The 22,641-nt window shown below is 42.5% G+C and overlaps 1 protein-coding gene across 2 annotated transcripts in view; it reads right to left on the bottom strand.

Moving 5' to 3' along the window:
- Positions 1 to 21,381, bottom strand: part of RARS1 (arginyl-tRNA synthetase 1) — a 29,501-nt gene extending 8,120 nt beyond the window's left edge. Inside the window, exons 1-9 of one of the 2 annotated variants that reach the window (XM_077824387.1) lie at positions 21,306 to 21,381; positions 15,025 to 15,159; positions 13,875 to 14,063; positions 6,532 to 6,643; positions 5,625 to 5,725; positions 2,711 to 2,832; positions 2,303 to 2,423; positions 1,837 to 1,966; positions 775 to 879 (exon numbers count right to left, since the gene is read on the bottom strand). In XM_077824387.1, coding sequence (XP_077680513.1) covers positions 775 to 879; positions 1,837 to 1,966; positions 2,303 to 2,423; positions 2,711 to 2,832; positions 5,625 to 5,725; positions 6,532 to 6,643; positions 13,875 to 14,063; positions 15,025 to 15,159; positions 21,306 to 21,350 — 1,060 coding nt within the window. In that variant the 5' untranslated portion in view covers positions 21,351 to 21,381. Of the gene's footprint in view, positions 1 to 774; positions 880 to 1,836; positions 1,967 to 2,302; positions 2,424 to 2,710; positions 2,833 to 5,624; positions 5,726 to 6,531; positions 6,644 to 13,874; positions 14,064 to 15,024; positions 15,160 to 18,506; positions 18,621 to 21,305 lie in introns of those variants that run through there. The other variant, XM_077824386.1, reaches the window with a different exon arrangement.
- Between the last annotated feature and the right edge of the window lie 1,260 nt (positions 21,382 to 22,641).

Raw genomic sequence — 22,641 nt, 5'->3', positions numbered from 1 at the left:
GCTATCATTAAGAGAGTTCTAGCTTGATTTTAAAACCATTGTAAGTTGGTATCCTGATGTACTTAGTGCAGAGGTGGGCAAACTACGGCCAGGGGGACCATCCTGCCTGGCAGTTGAGCTCCCAGCCGGGGAGACTCGCCCCTGGCCCCTCCTCTGCTGTCTACCCTTCCCTGCAGCCTCAGCTCATCGCGCCGCGCTCTGGGCAGTAGGGCTGCAAGCTCCTGCTGGTCAGTGAAGCTGCAAGAGCCGCCAGCCTGCCTCGGGGCTCTAAACTGCGTGGCTGCCAATCCTGGTGCTCTGAGCAGCAGGGTAAGGGAGCGCGGGGGGGTTGGATAAGGGGCAGGGAGTCCCAGGGGGCAGTCAGGGGACAGAGGGCGGTTGGATAGGACGTGGGAGTCCTGGGGGGCCTGTCAGAGAGTGGGGGTGTGGATAGGGGTTGGGGCAGTCAGGGGACAGAAAGCAGGGGGGGTTGGATGGGGGTGAGATCCTGGGGGGTGTTTAGGGGCAGGGGGGTCCCGGGAGCCCCAAATTCCCAGACCTTTCTGAACGACAAAAACAAGGAATAATAGCCCATGTCCCTCAGCAGGGGAGTATTTTCTAGTCAAAAATATAATGGAGGGGAAGGACAAGTGTCTAATCTGGGGAACATTAATCTTGAAAGTGTCTCTAAACAAACTAGTAGAAATTAACACTCTCTCAAACTGAAAAAACATTAAAAAAAATGAAGTGACTGGACAATTGTTGATTTTTTGACGATGTTAAGGAACATGTTACCTCTGTCTTCAAATTCTTGCACAATATCTTTCATCATATCTTGGTAGTACGATTCCCCTCTCTCTATTAGTTTAATGTCCAAGCAGTCATAGATTTTTTGGAACTCTGAGTAGGGAAAACAGAGAGAACTATAAAAAAAAACAATACGTTCAAGATTTTGACTGATTGTATTAAGCCTCGAAGCAAAAAGACCCTAAAATATGACTGAAATGAGAGGAAAGATGGTCCTGAGGCTAAGCCATAGGCCTGGGAACCAAGATATCTGGGTTCAATTCCAGCTCTCTCGCAATCTGTGACCATGGGCATGTCACTTGTTTTCTGTGCCTCATGTCCCATCTATAAAATAGAGTTACTGTACTTCCTTACCTCGGGGGTGGGGCGGTCAGGCTGAATTTATCAGTCACTGGGAGGTACTCAGATACTAAGGCAATGGGGCAAAACCTTCAATTACTGAGCCATACTGGACAGAATGCCACATTACAGAGGTAAGTAACATTTAATAAATAAAACAGGCCACAGCAATACTATACTATACAGCATAAACACTTCAACAAGCTGTCAGAAAGAGATGAAGGGTTTCTCTCTTCAACAACCTGTGTTTCAGAAGCAGACAAACAGAGGTGCAGGAAGGAATAAGGGTCAGACATTTTGTTTGGAAATGATCGATTGTTACTAATATTAGACATTTGTTAAGCACCAATCAGCATAATACTTAGATGTTACTCTACATTGGTACTAATGTCATTGTTGCTAACTCTTCAAAACCACTCTTCCAGATAGTATTAAGGGCAACACCCATAATGCTGTTTGGGAAAAATCTGAAGATCCTGGGGTTTTCAAGTGTGGTTGTATTCATTTTAAGTGAATTCTGCATCCTGCTCTGATGTTCTGATATCTATGGTGGAGTTCTATGGAGCAAACCTTCCTCAGCCATATTGCTCCTTTTTATCCCAACGAATTTTATCGATTTCCAAAGAATAACTTGTGTCTCAGATCAACATAAAATGATCTACTTAAAACAAACACTGGATTAAAGAAATAGACACTAATTCTAACTGTTACCTTTCCGAGATACATCGCAGATCAGTTTCCATGCTTTAATGAAGTCTGGATTTTTGCTCTGTAGTAGGACCACACACTGGTAGGCTCGCTTCTTAAATTCTTCCTCTGTGTCAAATCTCCGCTTGGATTCCTAGGTTAAAAACTATATGTAAGAAAAAGTCTTTTCTCTCCTATGCAAAACAGTATTTCTGACATTCTGCTTTAAAGCAATTTTTTATTTGGTGGAAGGGAAGCAGTGTGGCTTAATGGGTAGGGTAAAAAATTACTTTTACTATACCAGTATACAATTCCTGAGACCGGATACCTGTATTTCATAAACTAAAATAAGCAATTCTTTACTTCTTTAACAAACCTAGTTAAAATTCATTTTGTTTCAACAATGTTATACTGATCATTCACAACAGTTCTGAATTATTGCTTCATTTAAAAGTAAGAGGAGAACAAGTGGACATATTAGCTAAAATACCTTGTAAAAAGCTTGGAGATCCCCAATGGGGGGTGAAACAGTCAGGAAATCCGGAAATTTATCTTGGAGGTGAGCAATGAGCATTCCAAACTGGGTGCCCCAATCTCCTAAATGGTTTAATCTGGCCAACAATTAGAAAGTGCAAAACAAAATTATGCATCATATGAGAAATCAGAACTAAAACAGGCTGAAGATTGTTGGCGGGGGAATGGTGATTAGAGCTTTTCAGTCACATGGCTTGCTGGGGGTGGGGGGGTAATGCCGAATTGTGCTGCTACACTCGGGGTATTAGTTATGATGTATTTTTAAGTTATACTAAGGGTGGCTAGAACAGACGGACAGGCATCACTGGTGCACTTGTACAAATCGAGATAAACAAACTTGTCTGCCAAGTCCAACAGTGCTCACCTCAGAACATCATAGCCCACAAACTCAAACAGACGGCACATGCTGTCTCCAATAACAGTCGACCGCAGGTGACCAACATGCATCTCTTTGGCAATGTTAGGGGAAGAGAAGTCAACCACCACCTTTGACAGGGCAACAAATGAACAGAAACATTATTAAATGACGCACTGTACAATGTCCTGCTCTCAGGGCAAAATTTGCAAAGTTGTGGATACATGCCTTATGGATACGTGCAGTCACCATGACTGCATACACAAGTGATGTATTTGCATGTGGCAAATGGTCAATTACAACTGGCCATTTGGGCAAGCTCAAATTTCCTGTATGTGTATAACTGTAGTCATTTTATAGTTTGGTGATGGTTTGAAAGTCAGGCTCTAAATGTCTAGAACTCTTCTGGCTGCAACAAATATTTGGCTGTGAAAATTACCTGTATCCCTACTTACACGCTACAAACAAATCCTTAATAATTAAAAATAAATGTTCCTCTTTTACACAGCATAGGATAGGTTTTAAAAAGTAGAATAGCCACCCAATGAGCTGGCACATCAAACTCTAAATGTGGCTTTTAGCTCCAAATTCCAGCAAACAATTCAGAGCAAAACACCCTTTTTAGGCTGAATCCTGAAAATCAGATCCATTGGCACAGACCCCTGTACCCCCAAGAAACTTACACAAAGCTATGTAAAGGACGATCATTTAACAAACAAGACGGATGTACAGAGATTTTTATATATATATATATATATAGCATACAAAAAACTATGTTAAAAGAAAATTATTAATGTTGCGAAGTCAAGCACTCAGAAATCAGGAAATGCCAGATTTGAGGTCAGACTCCATGTGCATTTACATATGATACAAATTTCAATTACATAATGACTGGGGCTGTCAAGCGAGTAAAAAAATTAACTGTGATGAATCACGCAGTTAATAATAGAATACCATTTATTTAAATATTTTTGGATGTTTTCTACACTTTCAAATATATTGATTACAATTACAACACAGAACACAAAGTGTAGAATGCTCACTTTATATTTATTTTTGATTACAAATATTTGCACTATAAAACAAAAGAAATAGTATTTTTCAATTCATCTAATACAAGTACTGTAGTGCAATCTCTATCATGAAAGTTGAACTTACAAATGTAGAATTATGTACAAAAAAACCCGAATTCAAAAAACAATACAATGTAAAACTTTAGGGCCTACAAATCTACTCAGTCTGACTTCTTGTTCAGCCAATCGCTAAGACAAACAAGTTTGTTTACATTTACGGGTGATAATGCTGCTCACTTCTTAATTACAATATCACCTGAGAGCGCGAACAGGCATTGTAGCTGGCGTCGCAAGATACTTAAGTGCCAGATGCGCTAAAGATTCATATGTCCCTCAATGCTTCAACCACCATTACAGAGGACATGTATTCATGCTCATGACGGGTTCTGCTCGATAACGATCCAAAGAAGTGCAGACTGACGCATGTACATTTTCATCATCTGAGTCAGATGCCACCAGCAGAAGGTTGGTTTTCTTTTTTGGGGTTTGGGTTCTGTAGTTTCCGCATCAGTGTGTTACTCTTTTAAGACTTCTGAAAGCATGCTCCACATCTCATCCCTCTCAGATTTTGGAAAGCACTTCAGATTCTTAAATCTTGGGTCAAGTGCTGTAGCTATCTTTAGAAATTTCACATTCGTATCTTTGCATTTTGTCAAATCTGCAGTAAAAGTGTTCTTAAAATGAACATGTGCTGGATCATCATCTTAGACTGCTATAACATGAAAAATATGGCAGAACGTGGGTAAAACAGAACAGGAGACATACAATTCTCCCCCAAGGAGTTCAGTCACAAATTTAATTAACGCATTTTTTTTAACGAGTGTCATCGGCATGGAAGCATGTCCTCTGGAACAATGGCCGAAGCATGAAGGGCATATGAATCTTTAGCGCATCTGGCACGTAAATATCTTGCGACAACAGCTACAACAGTGCCATGCGAATGCCTGTTCTCACTTTCAGGCATCTCCCGTAAATGTAAACAAACTTGTTTGTCTTAGCGATTGGCTGAACAAGTAGAACTGAGTACACTTGTAGGCTCTAAAGTTTTACATTTTTAAAGTTTTACATTGTTTTGTTTTTGAGTGAAGTTATGTAACAAAAAAACCCACTACATTTGTAAATTGCACTTTCATGATAAAGAGATTGCACTACAGTATTTGTATGAGGTGAATTGAAAAATATGATTTCTTTTATCATTTTTACAGTGCAAATATTTGTAATAAAAAATAATATAAAGTGAATACTGTACATTTTATATTCTGTGTGATAATTTGCTGCCACTTGACCTGAGTAACTGACAGCGATAGTATGCTGTCGTCCTCTATGTGGACCGCATGAGAAGGGGATGAGACATACACTTTGCCCACGGTCTGCACAGATATTTGCTGACAAAAAAGGAATAGGGAGATTCAGGAATCACAGGCTTCATTCCAGGCTCTGAAGGGAGAGTACTCGAGTGGGCACAGGTTCTTCTCTCCGTTCCTCCCAAGCTTGACCCCTTCTTCTCCCTCCCACCTGTCCCTCTTCTGTCTCTTTCCCACCCATGTTCCCATGTCCCATTCCCCTTAACAACCCACCCAGTCTCCACTCCTCAGGCTTTTCGTCCACGTCTCCTTGCCAAGTCAGTCCTAGTCTCCCCCTCTGCCACAACAGCTGCAACCCTGAAGTGCCCACTATTAAAATAGTAATAACTTGTGTATTTGTAGTTGGAATGTTTGTTAAAAGCTTCATTATAAGCTCAGTAAGAAAGTACATGCTTACCAAGCAAAATCAGAGTCAGAACCATTCATCAGCACTTGCTGTTGCACTGAAAGCAGTACTGAAACTTTAATGAAAGTTTACTAGCACACCTTTTTCCTGATTTCAATAGCCGGTGGTTGAACTCCATTCACCAGTAAACTGCTCAGTTGTTTGGACACAAAATCCTTTCTCAAGTGGACGTTAATAAAACCTTTAGAGGAAAAACAATGGTTGTTGGTGCTATAAAAGTATCCTTGAAAGCCATTTAATTGTGTTTCGTACCAAAGTTCACAATTCCCTAGATACAAGGAAAACACAGTATCTAAAACTAACTTCAGAACATCTTAATAAACTTTTTGTTTCTATAACAGGAAAAAACACATGATCACTCTCTGAAAAAATGATAGTTAATTTACCAGGTTATGAGAGACTGTTTTCCACAAACAAATTGCTATTAAGCAAAGATGTCTAAACTATACGTATCAAATGCTACAAGATCTGCTAAGTACATAACCTGCTTTGGGGTTTTTGTAATCGAGAGTGAACCCAAGAGTGAAATATTTGACAAAAAGTGTATCTAGGGGTTTTTTGCAAACACATTTTGCAAACACTTATATACGTAAGTGACATTACACAAAGCTGTTCCAGTGAGTTATCCTGAAGGCACTTACGCACATGAGGCTATGTGCTATGTACAAGTGCCACCAATTACCATATATTTAAAACCACAGTGTCACATTTAGAAAAATTCAGACTCGCAGATTTACATATGGGCACTGCTTTGATTTTACTGAGCTGCGGGAAGAAATTCACCCACTGATTCTAATGCAAGTGCTATTAAGCAGATTTTTTGCTGCTAAATTAATCAGGCAAAACTGAATGTAATTCATATTTTAATTCTATTTATAAAGCTAAAAAATAATCAAACTAGATTTTGTCTCCTTTATTGCCACTTGGTAGAATAGCTGCAACATCAAATTTAAATGTTGGGAAGGTACAACAATAGAGTGACCATACCAGGACCAGCGATTTCAACCTTCTCAATGTATTCGTTGTCAGGAATGTTTCTGGAAATGTTATCAGCAATTTCTCTTGGGCTCACTTTCTGTTCGTTGGTTTTGGAAAGCATCTGAAATGTAACGAGAGGATTCAGTACAGTCTAATCCTGGGGGAATCTGATGGAAAATAAAATATAACCTGAGTTGATACTACACTGACAAGACCTACTAAATTCCTCTCTTCTAATAAACTCTGTGGAATATTAAGAACTTAGTTCTGTAAGCATGTCACACATGGCATTCCCATGGGAGTTAATAGGAGTGCTACACACAAAGCCCTGACAAGATCTGGTCCTAAAACGTGAGGAATTTGGTACCACCTTAAGATGTCCTGATGATACTACAGTTTATAACAGAAAAGTGCAAAGAAAAATATAACTGCAATATATATAACTAGCTAGTTTCAAATATTGTCTTTGCTCATCATGTGCAACAGAGGTCTAAATATATCCTGCTTTTACACTGCTCGAAACTGGGTTTCCAGGCCTCACTAGTATATCTAAAGTGTTGATTTGCATATGCTATGTGACCCCCCAGAAAATCTGCATGGTTGCTTTTGAAAATCCCACTAAGCACTAATCATCATCATGGCAAATCTCAAAGAAACGTGGCCTTCTTGCAAATCAAGAGCCACTCGGATTGATCTCTGGCAAGGTGCTTAAACTGAATATACAATCAGACTACTTTATGTCTATCACTGGCAATCTCGTTGTGCCATCAAAACTTTTGGCATCCATATGATCACTGGCACGCACACTTTGGAATTCACTGATCTTCCATTCTTATATGTCCATACCAAGAAAGCTGTTGAAACTGAATCAGTGCTGGAGGCGACAGTTGTTGAGTTTGGCTTTGATTATTCTTGTTTCTGATCTTGTCCTCTCACTGTACACAGAGCAGCTGACAGAGATGCCACTGAGGCAAAAATGACCAATGAAACCTTGCAAAAGGGCCATTCTGGTAGCCTATGTGTAGGTGACAAATGTAAAACTGATGTCTGGAATAGTAAAACGTTGTCCAAAACACCTAAAGCCATCCACCTTGTCAATCAGTTGACAACAAAATTGAGGATTATACATTTTTGTTCTCAGGTCGCCCCGATTAAGCACTCTGGCAATCTGGGCCTTTTCTAAGCTAGGTTTTTGTTTCAATCGAGTTAGCCAACCTAATCTGAAGCACCACTCAGCACCTAGTGAAAACCTTTCACATCATGCTAGCTGGTCTTGGCTGTAACCTAAGCTCCTTCCAGGTTACACCACAACCAGCTAGTGTGGTTTGAACTCTGCCTACACTAGGCGCGGAATGCTGTTTCAAATCATGTTCACTAACTGAATTTAAAACAAACAAAAAAAGCACCTTCTTTTCTAATTTAGTTACAACCCTGGGGTCAGCCAAAACCGATCTGAAAATCCCCATAGTACCCAGCATCTGATGAGGGGCTCAGTTGGCTATTTGCACCTGCCCAAGCATTTAAAAAGTTGATGAGTGTGTGTAGAATTGCCCTTTTCTGCTTCTCCCATCACTCCTGCAAGCACAGAAAGGGAAAAGCAGCTTTAATATCACTTTTAAAAATATCAGTGACTAATTCCCCCACATCATGGCCAAATCCATTTTGGGGGATTTTCTATCCATTCAAGTGCACGTGAGGTCACTGTACTGCCCTAGCAGGCCCTGGGTGAAAACAAAAGGGACCTAAAGTGTTTTGAGTGACTTTGGCTGGAGTGAAGGGAAGTGATATTTAGAAACAGGGAGGGCAGCCATGCCTGGTGTGTACAGCATCATACAGCAGTGACTCTGAAAATCCCACCAGCTGGATGCCCAGTTTTGAAAGCAAATTTTTAAAAAGTAAGCACTGTCCACACTGTCCCATACAATTTTCCCTTGTTGTCCAAAAACTGGGCATATCAGTCCTCTGTAGAGCGCCAAAACTTCATACAAATCTTCAAAATTTACTTTACAAAATGTAACGAAGATCAGATTTTAAAACAAACATTCCCCTGCCCAATTTTTAACTCACACATTACAACAGTGTGCTAACAGTGTGCAAGTGTCTGAGAACTAAAATGTGACACTGACTAGGAAAAAAACAAAAGTGAGAAGAATCATATGAAAAATAACTCTTCAATATAAACAGGGATAGGCAAATCAGAATTTTAAAATGTTTAGTTTTTATAATCAAACGTGTTATTTTTACCAAAGTGAAGGAAATGTATTGGTTTTATTTTTATTATGATTTTTAATCTGACAGTGTATCTTTAAAACTACTACCTCAGAGAAATAACTACATAAGACTGAGCTGGGCTGCCATTAAGTATTGCAAATGACGTTCTGATATGTGAATCACAATCAGGCAGATCTGTTGCCTTGCATTAGGACTACTATAAGGAGAACAGTGCAATTAAATATCCATGAGCTTAGCAAATTTGTTGTAAAATAGCATTTCCTTCCATTAAACTTAATACAGGGTGGGGCAGAGGAAGAACACAAGTTCCCAAGTCCCCTGACTCTTTGAATCTTACAAGTTACCCTTTAAGAGGGCCCTGATATTTAAAATTGCATTGAGGACCTGAAATTCTGTGAGATAAATCAATTCACTGAACAAACTATGCATTCACGCTGCATGAAATCTGACATAAAAGTGTGTTTCATGGAATTTGATTTTCTTCTGTCATTCTGTGCTGTTTTCAAACATCTATCACCTTGTGAGGTAAGCACCATTTCACACCAAGGCCACAGGCTCTATTATTTTCTCAGTGATTTGGATTCCAGACTCTTGGATGTTTATATTGTTACCATCCAGTCCACCATGAAATGTTAACAAGTTTCAGTTTCAGATATAATGCGGCACTATATGATTCATTTGATCCTACCATCAACACAACATGGCCCGAGTAAAGCTTGAGAATAGGCAAGGAAAAAATCCTCTCTTTTCAGCAGCAATAACTTTAATCAACCGCTCAACAAGAGATAAGCTGCCAAAACAGGGGAAATAAATGTTGAGCCAACAATTACAGGTGATGGTATCCAAGTCTTTATGAAGGCAATAACCCACATATCTGTTACGCTAGCAGTGCTTTTGGCTGAACCCCAGTTACAATATGCTAATTAGCTCCCAGTAAGACAAAACACATTTGTGATGGCTGTTTCCGCATTGGCAGGTCAAACGGAGAGGCTGTTGGCTGGCATGTATCAGTGCTGCCCAGGGGTCAGAATCATTCCTGCTACCACACAGCAGCAGTGTACAGATTTCGGTCTCTTTTGAATGCTAGGTCATGTGACTCCCAAGAACTGCAAGGTGCACGTTATAACAAGGGAGCTTAACTGGAGTTGGAATCATGCTCCTGGGGGTGGGGGAAGAAAGGCCACATGGCCTTTACAATTCCATAGTGCCCAGCACACTGTTAGTCCTGTATGAACAACAGAGAGTTCTAGAGCCATGTGAAAGGAAAGAACGAAGCCTGTATCAAAGTCCAATACAGCTAGCCTTAAGGCATCAGTTCCTCTGACAGTCTGGGACTTGAGAAACTATATAAATGACCCTCAAATGCAAGTACGCATTTGGGCATCAAGTAATGAAAACAAAGTAGACACAGAGAAGACAGTACTGTATGAGAATCCTAACAATGACTTAATTGGGGTAAAGTGGCGGTCAAGAGATATTAAAAAAAAGGCAATACTCTGAAAGTTTGTATCTGTGCAGTCACCCAAGGACCTGTTACGCTAAGAGACAGACAGATCTTTCGGCTGAGGCTGTCATAATATGCTAATGAGATCTAAGGAAGACAACACACATTTGTGAGGGCTATTTCTGCATTGGCAGTTCAAACCGAGAGGCTGCTGTCTGGCACGTATCAATGCTGCCCAGGAGTGAAACCCCATGAGACAGGCAGTTTGCATAGCAGCTGTATATAACAACCCCTGTAGGTATGCCATGGGGAGACAAGCATTTTGCTTATTACAACAAGGGCTCTGGAATAAAGAGATATATGTTTAATAGATTAATAAACCCTTATTAATGAAAAAACTCATAAAACAGGAAAGCTACTTATGTTGAGAATTATAGTGTGGAAGACGTACGTTTATAAAGCGACAAAGACATGAATACATTGGAAGTTTGGATAGTTTCACAGCTAGACTGAAATTCACTTTCCGTTAGTTCACAATGCACCTAAGTTACTCATTTTTCCCCAGAGCCTAATTTTGCTTCCTCATTATAACCCAACCCCTTCCGACTCTTCATTTGCTTCCTCTTTTATTTTGCTCCCCAGTAGCCAAAGTACACTCTGAAAAGGGCAACACTAAAACCATCAAGGAACCCTAAGAATATTTTAACCAGGTGTCAAAGAATTTACACACACACACGCACACACACGCTCAACAGCAATGCCTGTTATTAAAGTTGCCAAACAATTTCCATTATAATCCCGAGATATCAGTAGCCTACAACGTCGACAAATTAAGTTTTGAGGCTGAAATTTTCCATGATTGATGTCTGCCTGAGGAGAAAGTTTGGTCAAAACAGGTCAGCCACTCTGACCAAAGTCAATGAAAAACTGATAGTTTTGGCTAGGATAGGATAGTTCTGACCATTTTTAAAAAAACAGCTCCAGCACTGCAGTGATATGGAGTAGGAACTTGAAATTGGCAGGGGGATAACCAAACATTAAGAAAGGTACCTTACCTTGTCTGCATGTATCTGTAGACTATGTAAAATAACTAGATGATATAAAAACTAATACAGATTTTTTTGGGGGTGGGAGGCGGAACAGATCAAAGCTAGTCCAAAAGACAATGCTCTCAGATTCTCCAGAGCTTTTGTGACAAGCTGATATTTATGAGAGAAGTCAGTTTTCTTGATTCTTTGGACAAAAGACTTGATTCCATTTTTCTTTTCTTTTTATGAGACATTGCTGATCTCATTTGATTTTATCAGAACTGCTTCCTTTTTGCTCAGATCTGAAATAGCTTTTAAAAATCAGACTGATCTTAAAAATGTGTTCTCCAGAAATTATAGAATCCAGACATTCTTCCTCTTGGGAAATGGGGGAAAAAAAAAACAACTGCAATATATATAACTAGCTAGTTTCAAATATTATCTTTGCTCATCATGCGCACCAGAGGTCTAAATATATCCTGTTTTTACGCTGCTCGAAACTGGCTTTCCAGGCCTCACTAGCATATCTAAAGTATTGATTTGCATATGCTATGTGAACCCCCAGAAAATCTGCATGGTTGCTGCAGTAATCAAACACACTCTTAAGAGGCAGCAATCCGGATTTATTCACTCTCTCATTTAAAAAACAAGGAACATTTCTAGGGCTCACCCAGAACCTACAAATTTGGCTGCAGCTTCACTAAAGAGCTAACCAGGCTCTTACTCAGGTTTTGTTCTTAGCCCAGCTTCTGTCCACAAACAATAACCTCTGATCTGAATTTGGTGGTGCTTTCTACCTGGACTAGCTGGCTTGTCTGGGTGTATAGACTAAAGCCCAAGTAATGCTCTCACTTGGGCTGGTAATTTGCACATTTTGCAGTGAGCAGGAAGGCTGAGCCACTCATTGTCCTCCAACATCTTCCCACAATTCCCCCCATGTGCCCAGAAGGATGAGTTCTTCCACAATTCACTGGGAAAGAATCGAAGAGCCTTAATCTACTGCAGCATAAAGAACTTTGAGACGTACCCCAGAAGTCCTAGTGACCCAGCTGGGTAGTACAGCCCCAGCAAGGACGGAGTAACTCAAGAGTGGCTCTGCAGTGTGGCTGCTCACAACCGAGTTGGCTGACCCTCGTGCCCATCATTTGGGTTAACTTTGCAATGAAGACATACTCTAAAACAACTCCACGCCATGCATTATTACTTGACATCCTTCTCTCCTTTATTATCCTACATCTCTCATAAAGCATTACTGGCTCTCCCTTCCTGCAGTTTTTTTTTCCTCTTTTTTCATCGCCCACCCTCAACTTTCTTGGAATAACTTTGCTGAACAATGGTTAATATTACTGTTTTCTCACAGGTAGTTTGCAGAGCACAGAACAGCATATAGTACGTTTTGCTGCATGTTATCTTTCGTTGGTGGTGTGCAGCTCAGGCAATGCATAATTTTGGGGCATACTAAGCCTGACATCATTGACTTATGTTACATTCATTAAATAAGGTGCCAAAAGTACTGCATTTGTGCATGAGACCACATGGCCCAATTATAGCAGAATCCTGTTTATCTGGTCTAATTGGGACAATGATCAAAACTCTGGAGAAACTGGAGAATGAGAAAAAGGGATGCTACAGTGCCATCTAGTGGCCACAGGATAGATCGCCTGCTTCTGGCCCTGCAGTCCTGGTTGTTCTGTAACTGTGGAAAACCAGTAAAGCAGTGGTCCCCAACCTTTCTGTGGCAATAGCACATTCCTATTCCCAAAAGACTGTGGCAGGTGCCAAACACACCGCTGAAAAGCGGCAACGGAAAGAATGCTTCTCAGCAGCATTTCGGCAGGTGGTTCTCTGGCGGCCACACTCGGCGGCAGCATTTTGGTGGCGCGGTGTCCTGCGGGCGCACACAACTGTCCCGGCGGGCACCACTGCACACACGGGCACTGCGCTGCGGACCCCTGCAGTAAAGGGAGGGTCAGATAAATGGGGTTCTGCTAGGGTGACCAGATGTCCCAATTTTATAGGGACAGTCCCGATTTTTGGGTCTTTTTCTTACATTGGCTATTACCCTCCCGATCCCCTGTCCCGATTTTTCACACTTGCTGTCTGGCCACCCTAGGTTCTGCTGTTGTCTGGCTGTGGTTCTACTGTTGTCTGATTAATACAACTAGAAGTCACTGTACAACATTATAGTAAGTGTGTGTTTAGGGTGAGGAGAAATAGTGGATTATTTTATGGGAACAAGTGTAAAGCATTTATGGCAATAAAATAATTAAGCCAGAGGTTCAAGCCTCTTTAACTTGCAATTGAAAAGTACTTGAAATGTTAAAAGAGCAACACATACTCCCTTGAATGCACGAACACTGCCCCTTACCTAGCTACAAAAACCTAGACTTCAGAGGTAGTTAAGCTAGCCTTGATGGTCTTCAGAATCCTTTTAGTCTCGCACTATTCATCAGAACAGAAGTCTAAGGGCCTGTTCCTATTGCACCCAAAATTCCCCAAGCTCAATGTCATCACATAAGTGAAGACTGCAGGATCAGACTCTAAAACGTGTCTAATATAGGACCTGATATTGCTTTGGATATATCATTAGAGAGCTTCATACCCCACAGAAGTTCCATGCACCAAGAATTGTTTTTAAATAGAGTTACCTTTGTTATGCTCATAGCACTGTTACACTGGTAATCCCCAAATTTGGGCTGCTGACTTGGTGTGACTGCTAGTGGGGGGTTTTCTAAATCCGGATATGCAGCCTTGATGGCATCTCTAAAGATCTCCTGAATGCGGCTGTTGATATTAATCATGCTTTTCACGGACTTATTTCTCTCCTCTTGAAGACTCTGAAAAAAAACAATGTCAAAACACTAAGGTTACAGTATTCTAGAAGAAGTTACTTCACTCTCACTCTAAAGCTGCCCGGCAAACCCGAGCAGATCAGGCTGGGGCCTCTAGGTATTACTGAAATTCAAACTACGGAAAACGTCATGTGATAAAAGCATCACCACCAAAGAACTTGGCTTTCAGTTTCCACAGTACATAGTCTTTGGATATACCTTACAGTTAAACATTCTCAAGCAAGCGCTACAAATTTTATTTCAGGAACTTCTTACTGACAATGGTCGGACTTAATACTGCCTCTGTTCCCACTGAAGTCAATTGGGAAAAGACTGGGCCTTTTCATACTGTATGCATTATGGGTGGTTCATGTGATGCATAGGAACTTGCCTGGATCCCTCTGCTTTGGCGTTAGTTTCACCCTATATACATATTTATTAAATAAATATCTCTTCTGAAATATGCCAATTATCTTTGTTGCTTTTACACAGCAACACCTTATTCCCTGTTTTTACTACTTTCTAGATTAAATAGTTTCTCCTACCATTCTCACTTTAACCTTCATTCCCAGATTTTTAGGACAGAACCCTACCCTTTGAAATTAACAGTGTTAATACTTTCACTGATTCAGGTATAGCAAACCTTTTCATACTTTTATGTATGTGGCCATTAGGTGACCTCAGTAGGGTCTCAACTCTAACAGGAGTGCCCTACTCCAAGAATGCAGAAGAGATTATAGGGCATGCTTAACTGACTACAGGCAATTATACCAAAACGTTATCAAAAAGCCACACTGTCCAAAGAATTGTGAAAGAACAGAGCTCTATAATATACCATTTACAACTGTGGCACCAGAGTGCAGGGTGAACAAGTTGTTACCTAGCATTAGCTATAACAAAATAAAATCTCTTAGCCTGATGTGAAGGAAAGCATTTACCAATATGTACTCTATTTTTCCTCCCTCACCTTTTGAAGAACGTTTAGCCGGTACTTAAGCTTTGCGTTTTCGTCTCGCAATCCTTCCAAACTTGGAGATACTTCCAAGGAGCCAAAGTTCTTCAGTCGATCAATCTCTGCAGCCAAGATCTTGATCTCTTTTTCCTGGTAAATAAAATAAAATAATGTCAGCTGCTATGTTTGCATCTGAGGTAACTCTTGGAGTAGATTGCAACAGAACTTTGATTGTTAGCTCATTTCTTTAAGACATAGCCCAAAAGGAAACTACTAACAAAGCCGAACACTGCTACAAAAGAGTAATTAGCAACTATTAGCACACGTTTCTTTTGACAGACTCCGACACTGAGTCTGTCATGTTGATAATGAAAATTCATAGTAATTATAGGTCTTGATCTCCCACACACTTAAACATGAGAGCAACTGTGCTCGCGTGAGTAGTCCTGTTAGCTTCAAAGACAGTACTGGGGCTTTAATAGGACTCCTCAAAGGGGAAAGCATCTGCAAGGTCAGCTCATCATTTTTTTTTTTTTAAAAGGTCTAATATTTTTGTAGATGAAAAAAGTACCTTACAAAACCACTCCTGTACAAAGGAAAAATAGCCCTTTAAGTAAAGTCTGAACAATAAGGCTATATTCAGTGCAGTAAGCCATTCTCCTCTGTCAACTGAGAGCTGGGAGGGCTACAGCTAAAGCTAAGTAGCTCCAAAGTTTAGCCCCGCCCACCCACTCCTTTCTTTTTGAAAGAAAAAAAAAAGCACACAGATACCATTCTGATTTTATTAACAGTCCCCCTCAGGCTGACAGTCTTCACACTCAGTTTCATCAGACCAAACGCAGGGTCACATTTTCCTCTGAGGATAAATCCACATTGGACGCTATAAGTCCAAGCCTCGAGAAGTTTGAGGTATGTCTACAATGGAACTAGACATCCGTGGGTGGCCAGTGCCAGCTGACTCAGGTATTTAGGGGTCAGGCTAAAGGGCTATTTCACTGCAGTGTAGATGTTGCCGTTTAGGCAGCAGTCCAAGTTCGGGGACCCTCCCACCTTGCAGGGTCCTAGAGCCTAGGCGCTGGCCCGAGCCCGAATGTTTATACTGCAGTGAAATCACCTCTTAGCCTGAGCCTGCTGTGGGTTGTTAATTGCAGTGTAGACATACCCTTTGACTCACTGACTGCAAGGGGGGAGAGACAATGGTCTCACACACAAGAGAATAGGCTACAGCTTTTCGGGGAGTAGATCCACGGGGAACAGTGAAGCCATCTCTGCAGATACCCTCACTCCCATCTGACTGCCTAACTGCTTCTCCTCTCTCGCAGCACAGTTCCTGATACTTCCCCCTTGATAAGGGGGAAAGACCCAGAGAATTCCCATCCATAGTAACTTGTGGGTGGCTGATCTCCAAGGAAGCATGCTCCAGAGATTGGTTGCTCCTTAGGTTTTCCCCTCTCCCAGCTCCAGTCAGACCTCCCCTAAAACCAAAGAGCCCCAACCCTGCAGAGCTAAAGCAAAGGGGCCTCCATGGGAGACAACGTGGAATGGAGCTTCCGTTCACCTTTCCATTTGCTTCTCTCTACAGTGCAGAGCAAAGAGGTACATTTAATGGGCAATTTTATCCTACCAAAGTTTGAAGCCATAGAAGCCAATGAGAATAGAAACATTTGCATTGCAAGAGCACCACAGCTCAGCTTCATTAATAATTTGTCCTCATGTTCCTTTTTATTTGTAACAAATGAACAATTTGGGTCTTTAAAACTTTTGGCATTATATTTTCCTAGTATTTCAAGATGAACAGCATCTTCTAAGAATTCCAGTATTGTCTACCTCAAGCAAATCATGAGTCAGGCCACAACCCCCTCCCCAGCCCCCCCAATGAGATTGGCGTAAAAAATTACATTTATTTAAAAATAATAAACGTGGGGTTCTTTTTATCTGCTTTCTGAGCTCTTAGGTGAACATGCTTCACATTTTCAAATTTTTTTCTACAAGCATGAAGGCCAGAAACTTACTGAAGGCTGGGATTCTCATGCAGTCTCTTGAGATTCTAGGGTCTCTAAGAAAAATAACCTAATGTCATCATTAGACTCATGATAAAATTGCATTATAGGAATTCATGTGATCAGCCAGAGAGCAAACTATCTTTCCTGAGGTTTCCTTTATACACAGTATTCTACCATTTTAAAACTTTCCATATACAGGTGCTCCCTGATCCAGGTATTTAACTTTTGTTTTTTAAATAAATGCAAGTCAAGGACGAATTAATCAATGACCAATTTGCTCTAACAGAAAAAAAAAAAAAAAAAAACCGCCCCATACGCTAACTGGTGGACAGGATATTTCTCACCCTTCCTCTTATTTTTGTACTGTTCCAAACTAATTGCAGTTTGATATCATTTGGAGACACATTTTCAAATAGCTTCAGACTGAAATACAAGTTAAAGATCTTGCAAAATGAAAAGAGACAGAGATTTAATTGGTTTCATAGTAGCCATGTTAGTCTGTATCTGCAAAAAGAACAGGAGTACTTATGGCACCTTAGAGACTAAAAAATGTATTTGAGCATACTATCAATTCTCTATTTTCCATCTGAAATTCATACCATCAAACCTGGGTGAACAAGTACACTCATGCAAAGGCTTAACAAATCAGCTCACTTTTATCTGTGACTTCTCTTTCATACTATCTCAGAGTTTGGAAGAGCAAGAGTGGGAGATGGCATTATATGTGTAACCAAGAGAAAGAAAACCAGGAGAGGGAAGGAAAAAGCGCCATCTGTCTCACTGCTGCCGTGGTAAGGTAACCTTTCCCCTGGACTAAACACAACTTGTCAATAGAGAGTCATACCTGATGACCACCTCAGGAGAAGCTGTGATGAATGCATTAAGCCTTGCTGCCATCTCCAAAGGCTCTTTGGTCAGCTGTGATCTAGAAGTCTTCCTCTCACTTGTGAATGCAAAATCTAAAGCTTTTTTTAACAAGATCAGTATTGCCCTTAAACTTAGTTGTTGATGCCTAAGATTCTCTTCTACAGATATGAGCCCCAAAAGCAACTACAAAGGAAGAGGGCAAATATCGTAGGAAATGAGGAGAGGTAGTGTCAGATGAAGTCAGACACACACAGAATAATCAGAAAAAGAAAAGGAGTACTTGTGGCACCTTAGAGACTAACCAATTTATTTGAGCATGAGCTTTCGTGAGCTACAGCTCATTTCATCCGATGAAGTGAGCTGTAGCTCACGAAAACTCATGCTCAAATAAATTGGTTAGTCTCTAAGGTGCCACAAGTACTCCTTTTCTTTTTGCGAATACAGACTAACACGGCTGTTACTCTGAAACCTGTCAGAATAATCAGAGTTATATCCCGAATTTTTCGTCATGTGTCAGTCTGCATCATGGCCTGAAAAACATACTAGACACTTACAAGCCAGAGAACTAAAACACAGGTAGACAGAAAAGACAAAGTGTGTATATGCCAATGAATTCCAGAGGCCAACCTCCACACGGGATGATGAGTTTCTGGCAGAGTGTTCTCTGGACTTGATCACTCCTCTCAGCCTCTGGCTAGCAGACATCTGGAGACCTGAAGTTCCACCCACTCTAGCTCTTGAAAGGAGAAAGAGCTTTCTGCCTCTTCTCCCCTCCCCATAAGTCTCTTGGCAACACGTCATCTGCACCTGAGAGAAAGATCAACACTTGGCTCTTTCACCCAACCCACAGTGATTCCTCTGAAGCCAGCTATGGAGAGGAGGAACTCCTCTACTTCACCCCTTCCCCAATCTCCATTTTTGGAAGGTCTTCTTCCTCAGAAGCAACAATCCCTGACTCTGCTGCTGGTCGGAGCTTTCCCAAGCAGCTGTGCATGAAAGCGACATGACTTTGGCCAGTTTCATAGGGATCTGAATATCAGCAGCCAATCTGACCACAGTCTCTCTTATTTCACACTGCCATTGCTTCACAAAATGAGCAGAGGCACTACCAGACTCAGGAAGACAAAGCAACATCCATTCACATTTGGAAGACTTTCTTCCTTACCATCTCTGACAAACTTTTCTTTATTTTAATTAATATGAAAGCTTAAATTGTGCAGAAATTGATGAGTTAGGCTTCCACATTCACTGGGAAAGGTTCATGGACCTACCTGGTATTCATCTGACCCCACTTCACAGTGATCTAACACTGGGCTGTCAGCCCAGATAGTAAACTTTGAATCAGAATTTTCTTTATGAGCAATGAAGAAGGCCTGACTGTGGTTGGTGTTTTACATTTTATGATTTATTTTTTACATCAGAGATGTCAAGAGTTTTAATGGCAGACCTCCTCAGTTTTATTGGAAGACTCATTTGAGGTCTCAGATGTAAGTGGTGGGACTTTTCTGAGACCTCCATGGAAGGGGACAGGCTATAGACTCCTTCAGAGACATAATTTCTTCCAAATGTTTAGTTAAGCAGATCTTACTATCAAACAAAATATAAAAATATAAAAAGATCTTCAAACACTCTTTCCCTTTCAGGAAATCTCTTGTTAAGTGTTGTCACAATCCTACTACATCTCCACCATCTTCGAGGGTAGACAAACTCTGAATTCTAATGGAGACAAAGCAGGAAAAAAAAATCTAAAAAAACTAAAACTTGTTGGCCTTCTGAGCACAACACAAAGTAGCAAAACAAACCCATTTTTCCCCTTTGTAGATTACCTTTTTAAGCCAAAGTCATTATACTACTTAAGAATTGTACAAACACTTTTATTATGTGAAAGAGAAGGCTAACTTCACACACTGAGCTTTGATCCTGCAGTCAGGTTTCTGAAGATCCCTTCACCTACGGTGAGTTGCACTGAGTTGGGCCCAGTGTTGCCCTTCTCTAAACTCTGGTGGACAGCATAGTTCTTTTATTTTTGTGCTTTTATGTTTGATGTCTCCCTCTTCATTTTTTTCTATTTACCTCCCTCATCCCATCTGTTTGTTTCTTTCCTTGCCTTCCTGTGCATGTTTTTGCCTCTGACCTTTTCCTGCCTTCATTTTATTGCTCTCTTCAGCAATCACGCTTTATATGCACTTTGCTTGTCGAATACCAACAAGATTTATTATATGTGACTAATCTTTCCTTCTGAAGGTGAAAACCATGTACAGCAATTCTGAGGTAACACAATAGTTAGGGGGCTACCCTTGTAAGAAGAGACAAGGAAAGTACAACAAAGTGGACCTGGAAGCAGGGTGTTTTGTGAATGGCCAACAATGCATGGCAGATCTCTCTCTCTCTCTCTCTCAGAGATTTTGACACGTATGCTGAAATAACTAAGGGCTTTCCTACACACAAATGTTGTACTGCTTTAACTAAACCAGTATAGCTAAAGTGGTACAATCCCCCTAGCATGAATGCAGTTATACCAGCAGAACTGCATTCACATCAGGGGTTGTACCAGCATAACTGTATCAATTTTTTTAAAAAAAGCAAACCCTAACCAACATAGTTATACTGATACAAAAACTGTGTGCAGAGAAGACCCTGGAGCACTATCAGAATCCCAGGCTGGTGTGGAATGAAGTTACAGGCTGGCATCTTGTACAGCAGCATTGTCACAAGAGGCGGCAGGATATTGGCCGGTCAGCATGGCATTGGCAGGGCTCAGATTGCTAGCCAGCCGGCAGCAGCGTGTTTTCTACTCAACCCTGCCTGACACAAAGACACAGTCCCTGCACCTGACGTGCTTACAATCTAAGCAACAGGCAGATGCTCCCAAAGGTGCCACCGCCCCAGTTTGGTAAGATCCTCCTGATTTTTCTACAGTGGCTCAAGGTGGTGAAGCGTCACCGTGGCGCTGTGTGGCTTCACCTCCAAAGACCCACATCCAGCGACACCGTCCCAGGTCCCTGTGCCACCCCTCCAGACCCAGCGCCACCTTCCCCCGGGCCTCAGGGCAGCCTGCCTACCCCGGGGCCAACAGAACCCCCGCGCCGGGCCGCAGAGCAGCCTCCCCGCCGGTGCCACTGGACCCTCCCAGGCGGCGGAGCAGCCTCCCCCGCCCCCCGGTGCCACTGGACCCTCCCAGGCGGCGGAGCAGCCTCCCCATTGGGCATCCCCCGCAGACTCCCCACTACGAGCCCCCGCGCCCACTGAACCCTTGCGCCAAGAGGACCCGTGTCCCTCACCAGCCCCCGGGGAAAGGCTGCGGGCGGCGCGGGCTCCCTCCCCCCAGCCCAGGACGGAAGTGGGGGGTGGGAACCAGAGCAGCCCGCTGTATGGAGCCACCCGGCCTAGGGCGAGCGTCCCTCTCCCGGGGGAGGCGGGGCTGACCTGCTGCAGGAGCCGAGCGGAATATTGAGCCACGTGAGCCTCCATCCTCACCGGGGCCCCGGCGGCTAGGCAAAGCGGAAGCAGCTACGCGCCGGAAGCGGAAGGAACGTGCCGCACGGAGACGGGAAGGGGCGGCCCCACGGCTCGGTCCGACTCCGAGGGAGGGCCCGCCTCACGCATGGGGAGCCGGGCCTGAGTTTAGTGCGTGCCGCAGTGCGCTGGGCCCGGCGCTGCTGCTCCCAGGAGAGCGAGCCCCGCCCCGCCGGCCAGGGGGCGGCTGGGGCTAGCCCCGGGCTGGAGTGGAGGCCGCCATCCTTCGCCAGAGGCCCGCGTGGGTGAACGCGCGGGGCTGCCGACAGCATGTCACCGTGACCCACGTGCGCACAGGCACAGCGGTGGTTTGGCAGCTCGGTGGAGGGTCTGAGCGCTTAGCCAACTGCGCGGTGAGCACTGAACCGTCCTCGCAGGCGGAGAGTAGGAGTTAGTGTCCTTCCGCCAGAGCCTGCCCCTCTTTACTAAGGAGTGCCTGGGTGCCTGCCGAGTGTGGAGCTGTCTGGAAATAGAGGCTCTCCCTGTTTTCCATGGGGTGGGGTTTGACTCTTAAAAAGGCCCAGAGTAAGTGAGTCCCAGGATTTTAGAGGCATGGCGGGCGAGGAAATATCTTTTATTGGACCAACTTCTGTTGGTGAGAGAGAGACACTTTTTAGCTACACAGAGCTCTTCCTGGGGGCTGAAGAAGAGCTCGATGTAGCTGCAGAGTTTCTCTTTCTCACCAACAGAACCTGGTCCAGTAAAAGATGTTTTTTCACAGGCCTTATCACGTTGAGTTCAGGCTGGTCCTCCAGGAGCTGTGAATGCAGTGCCGGTCACCACCCTCCTTCCTTGGAGCAACAGTGACTCATTCAGCTGAATGTGCAGTGCTTCCATGTATGTGCATGAACTGATATGGTATAGGGGAGATAAACTGGGTGGGTTGGTGGGTGAGTCAGGTGAGCTGCTACAGCAGAGTCAAGGAGGAAGAATTTACAGAGTAGAGGGGAATTTATGTCATTGCGAGGCTGCAGCTGGAGATTAATGATTACTGCCATGCCATTACAAGAATTTCCCAGAGTTCCAAGTTAAATGAGCAGCCTTGCTCAGTACCAGCAATAGTCCACATACAGTTTGTAGTGTTATTTCCCTTATTCCCACAATTGCTTTAATAAGACATTCTTATTGATGCTTCAGCATTGAAGTGCCTCTGCACAGCACCACTCTCCGGGCCTAGCCATGGTAATGGCAAGGGGTGTGATGGATTTTTGGTTGCACGAAACAATACAATTTTGGTCCCCATACC

Source organism: Eretmochelys imbricata, chromosome 8 (genome assembly GCF_965152235.1).
Source record: "Eretmochelys imbricata isolate rEreImb1 chromosome 8, rEreImb1.hap1, whole genome shotgun sequence".
In the NCBI taxonomy this organism is placed as follows: domain Eukaryota; kingdom Metazoa; phylum Chordata; order Testudines; family Cheloniidae; genus Eretmochelys; species Eretmochelys imbricata.
Note: the sequence above shows the minus strand (reverse complement) of the source record. Positions and strands in the feature narration are given on the sequence as shown.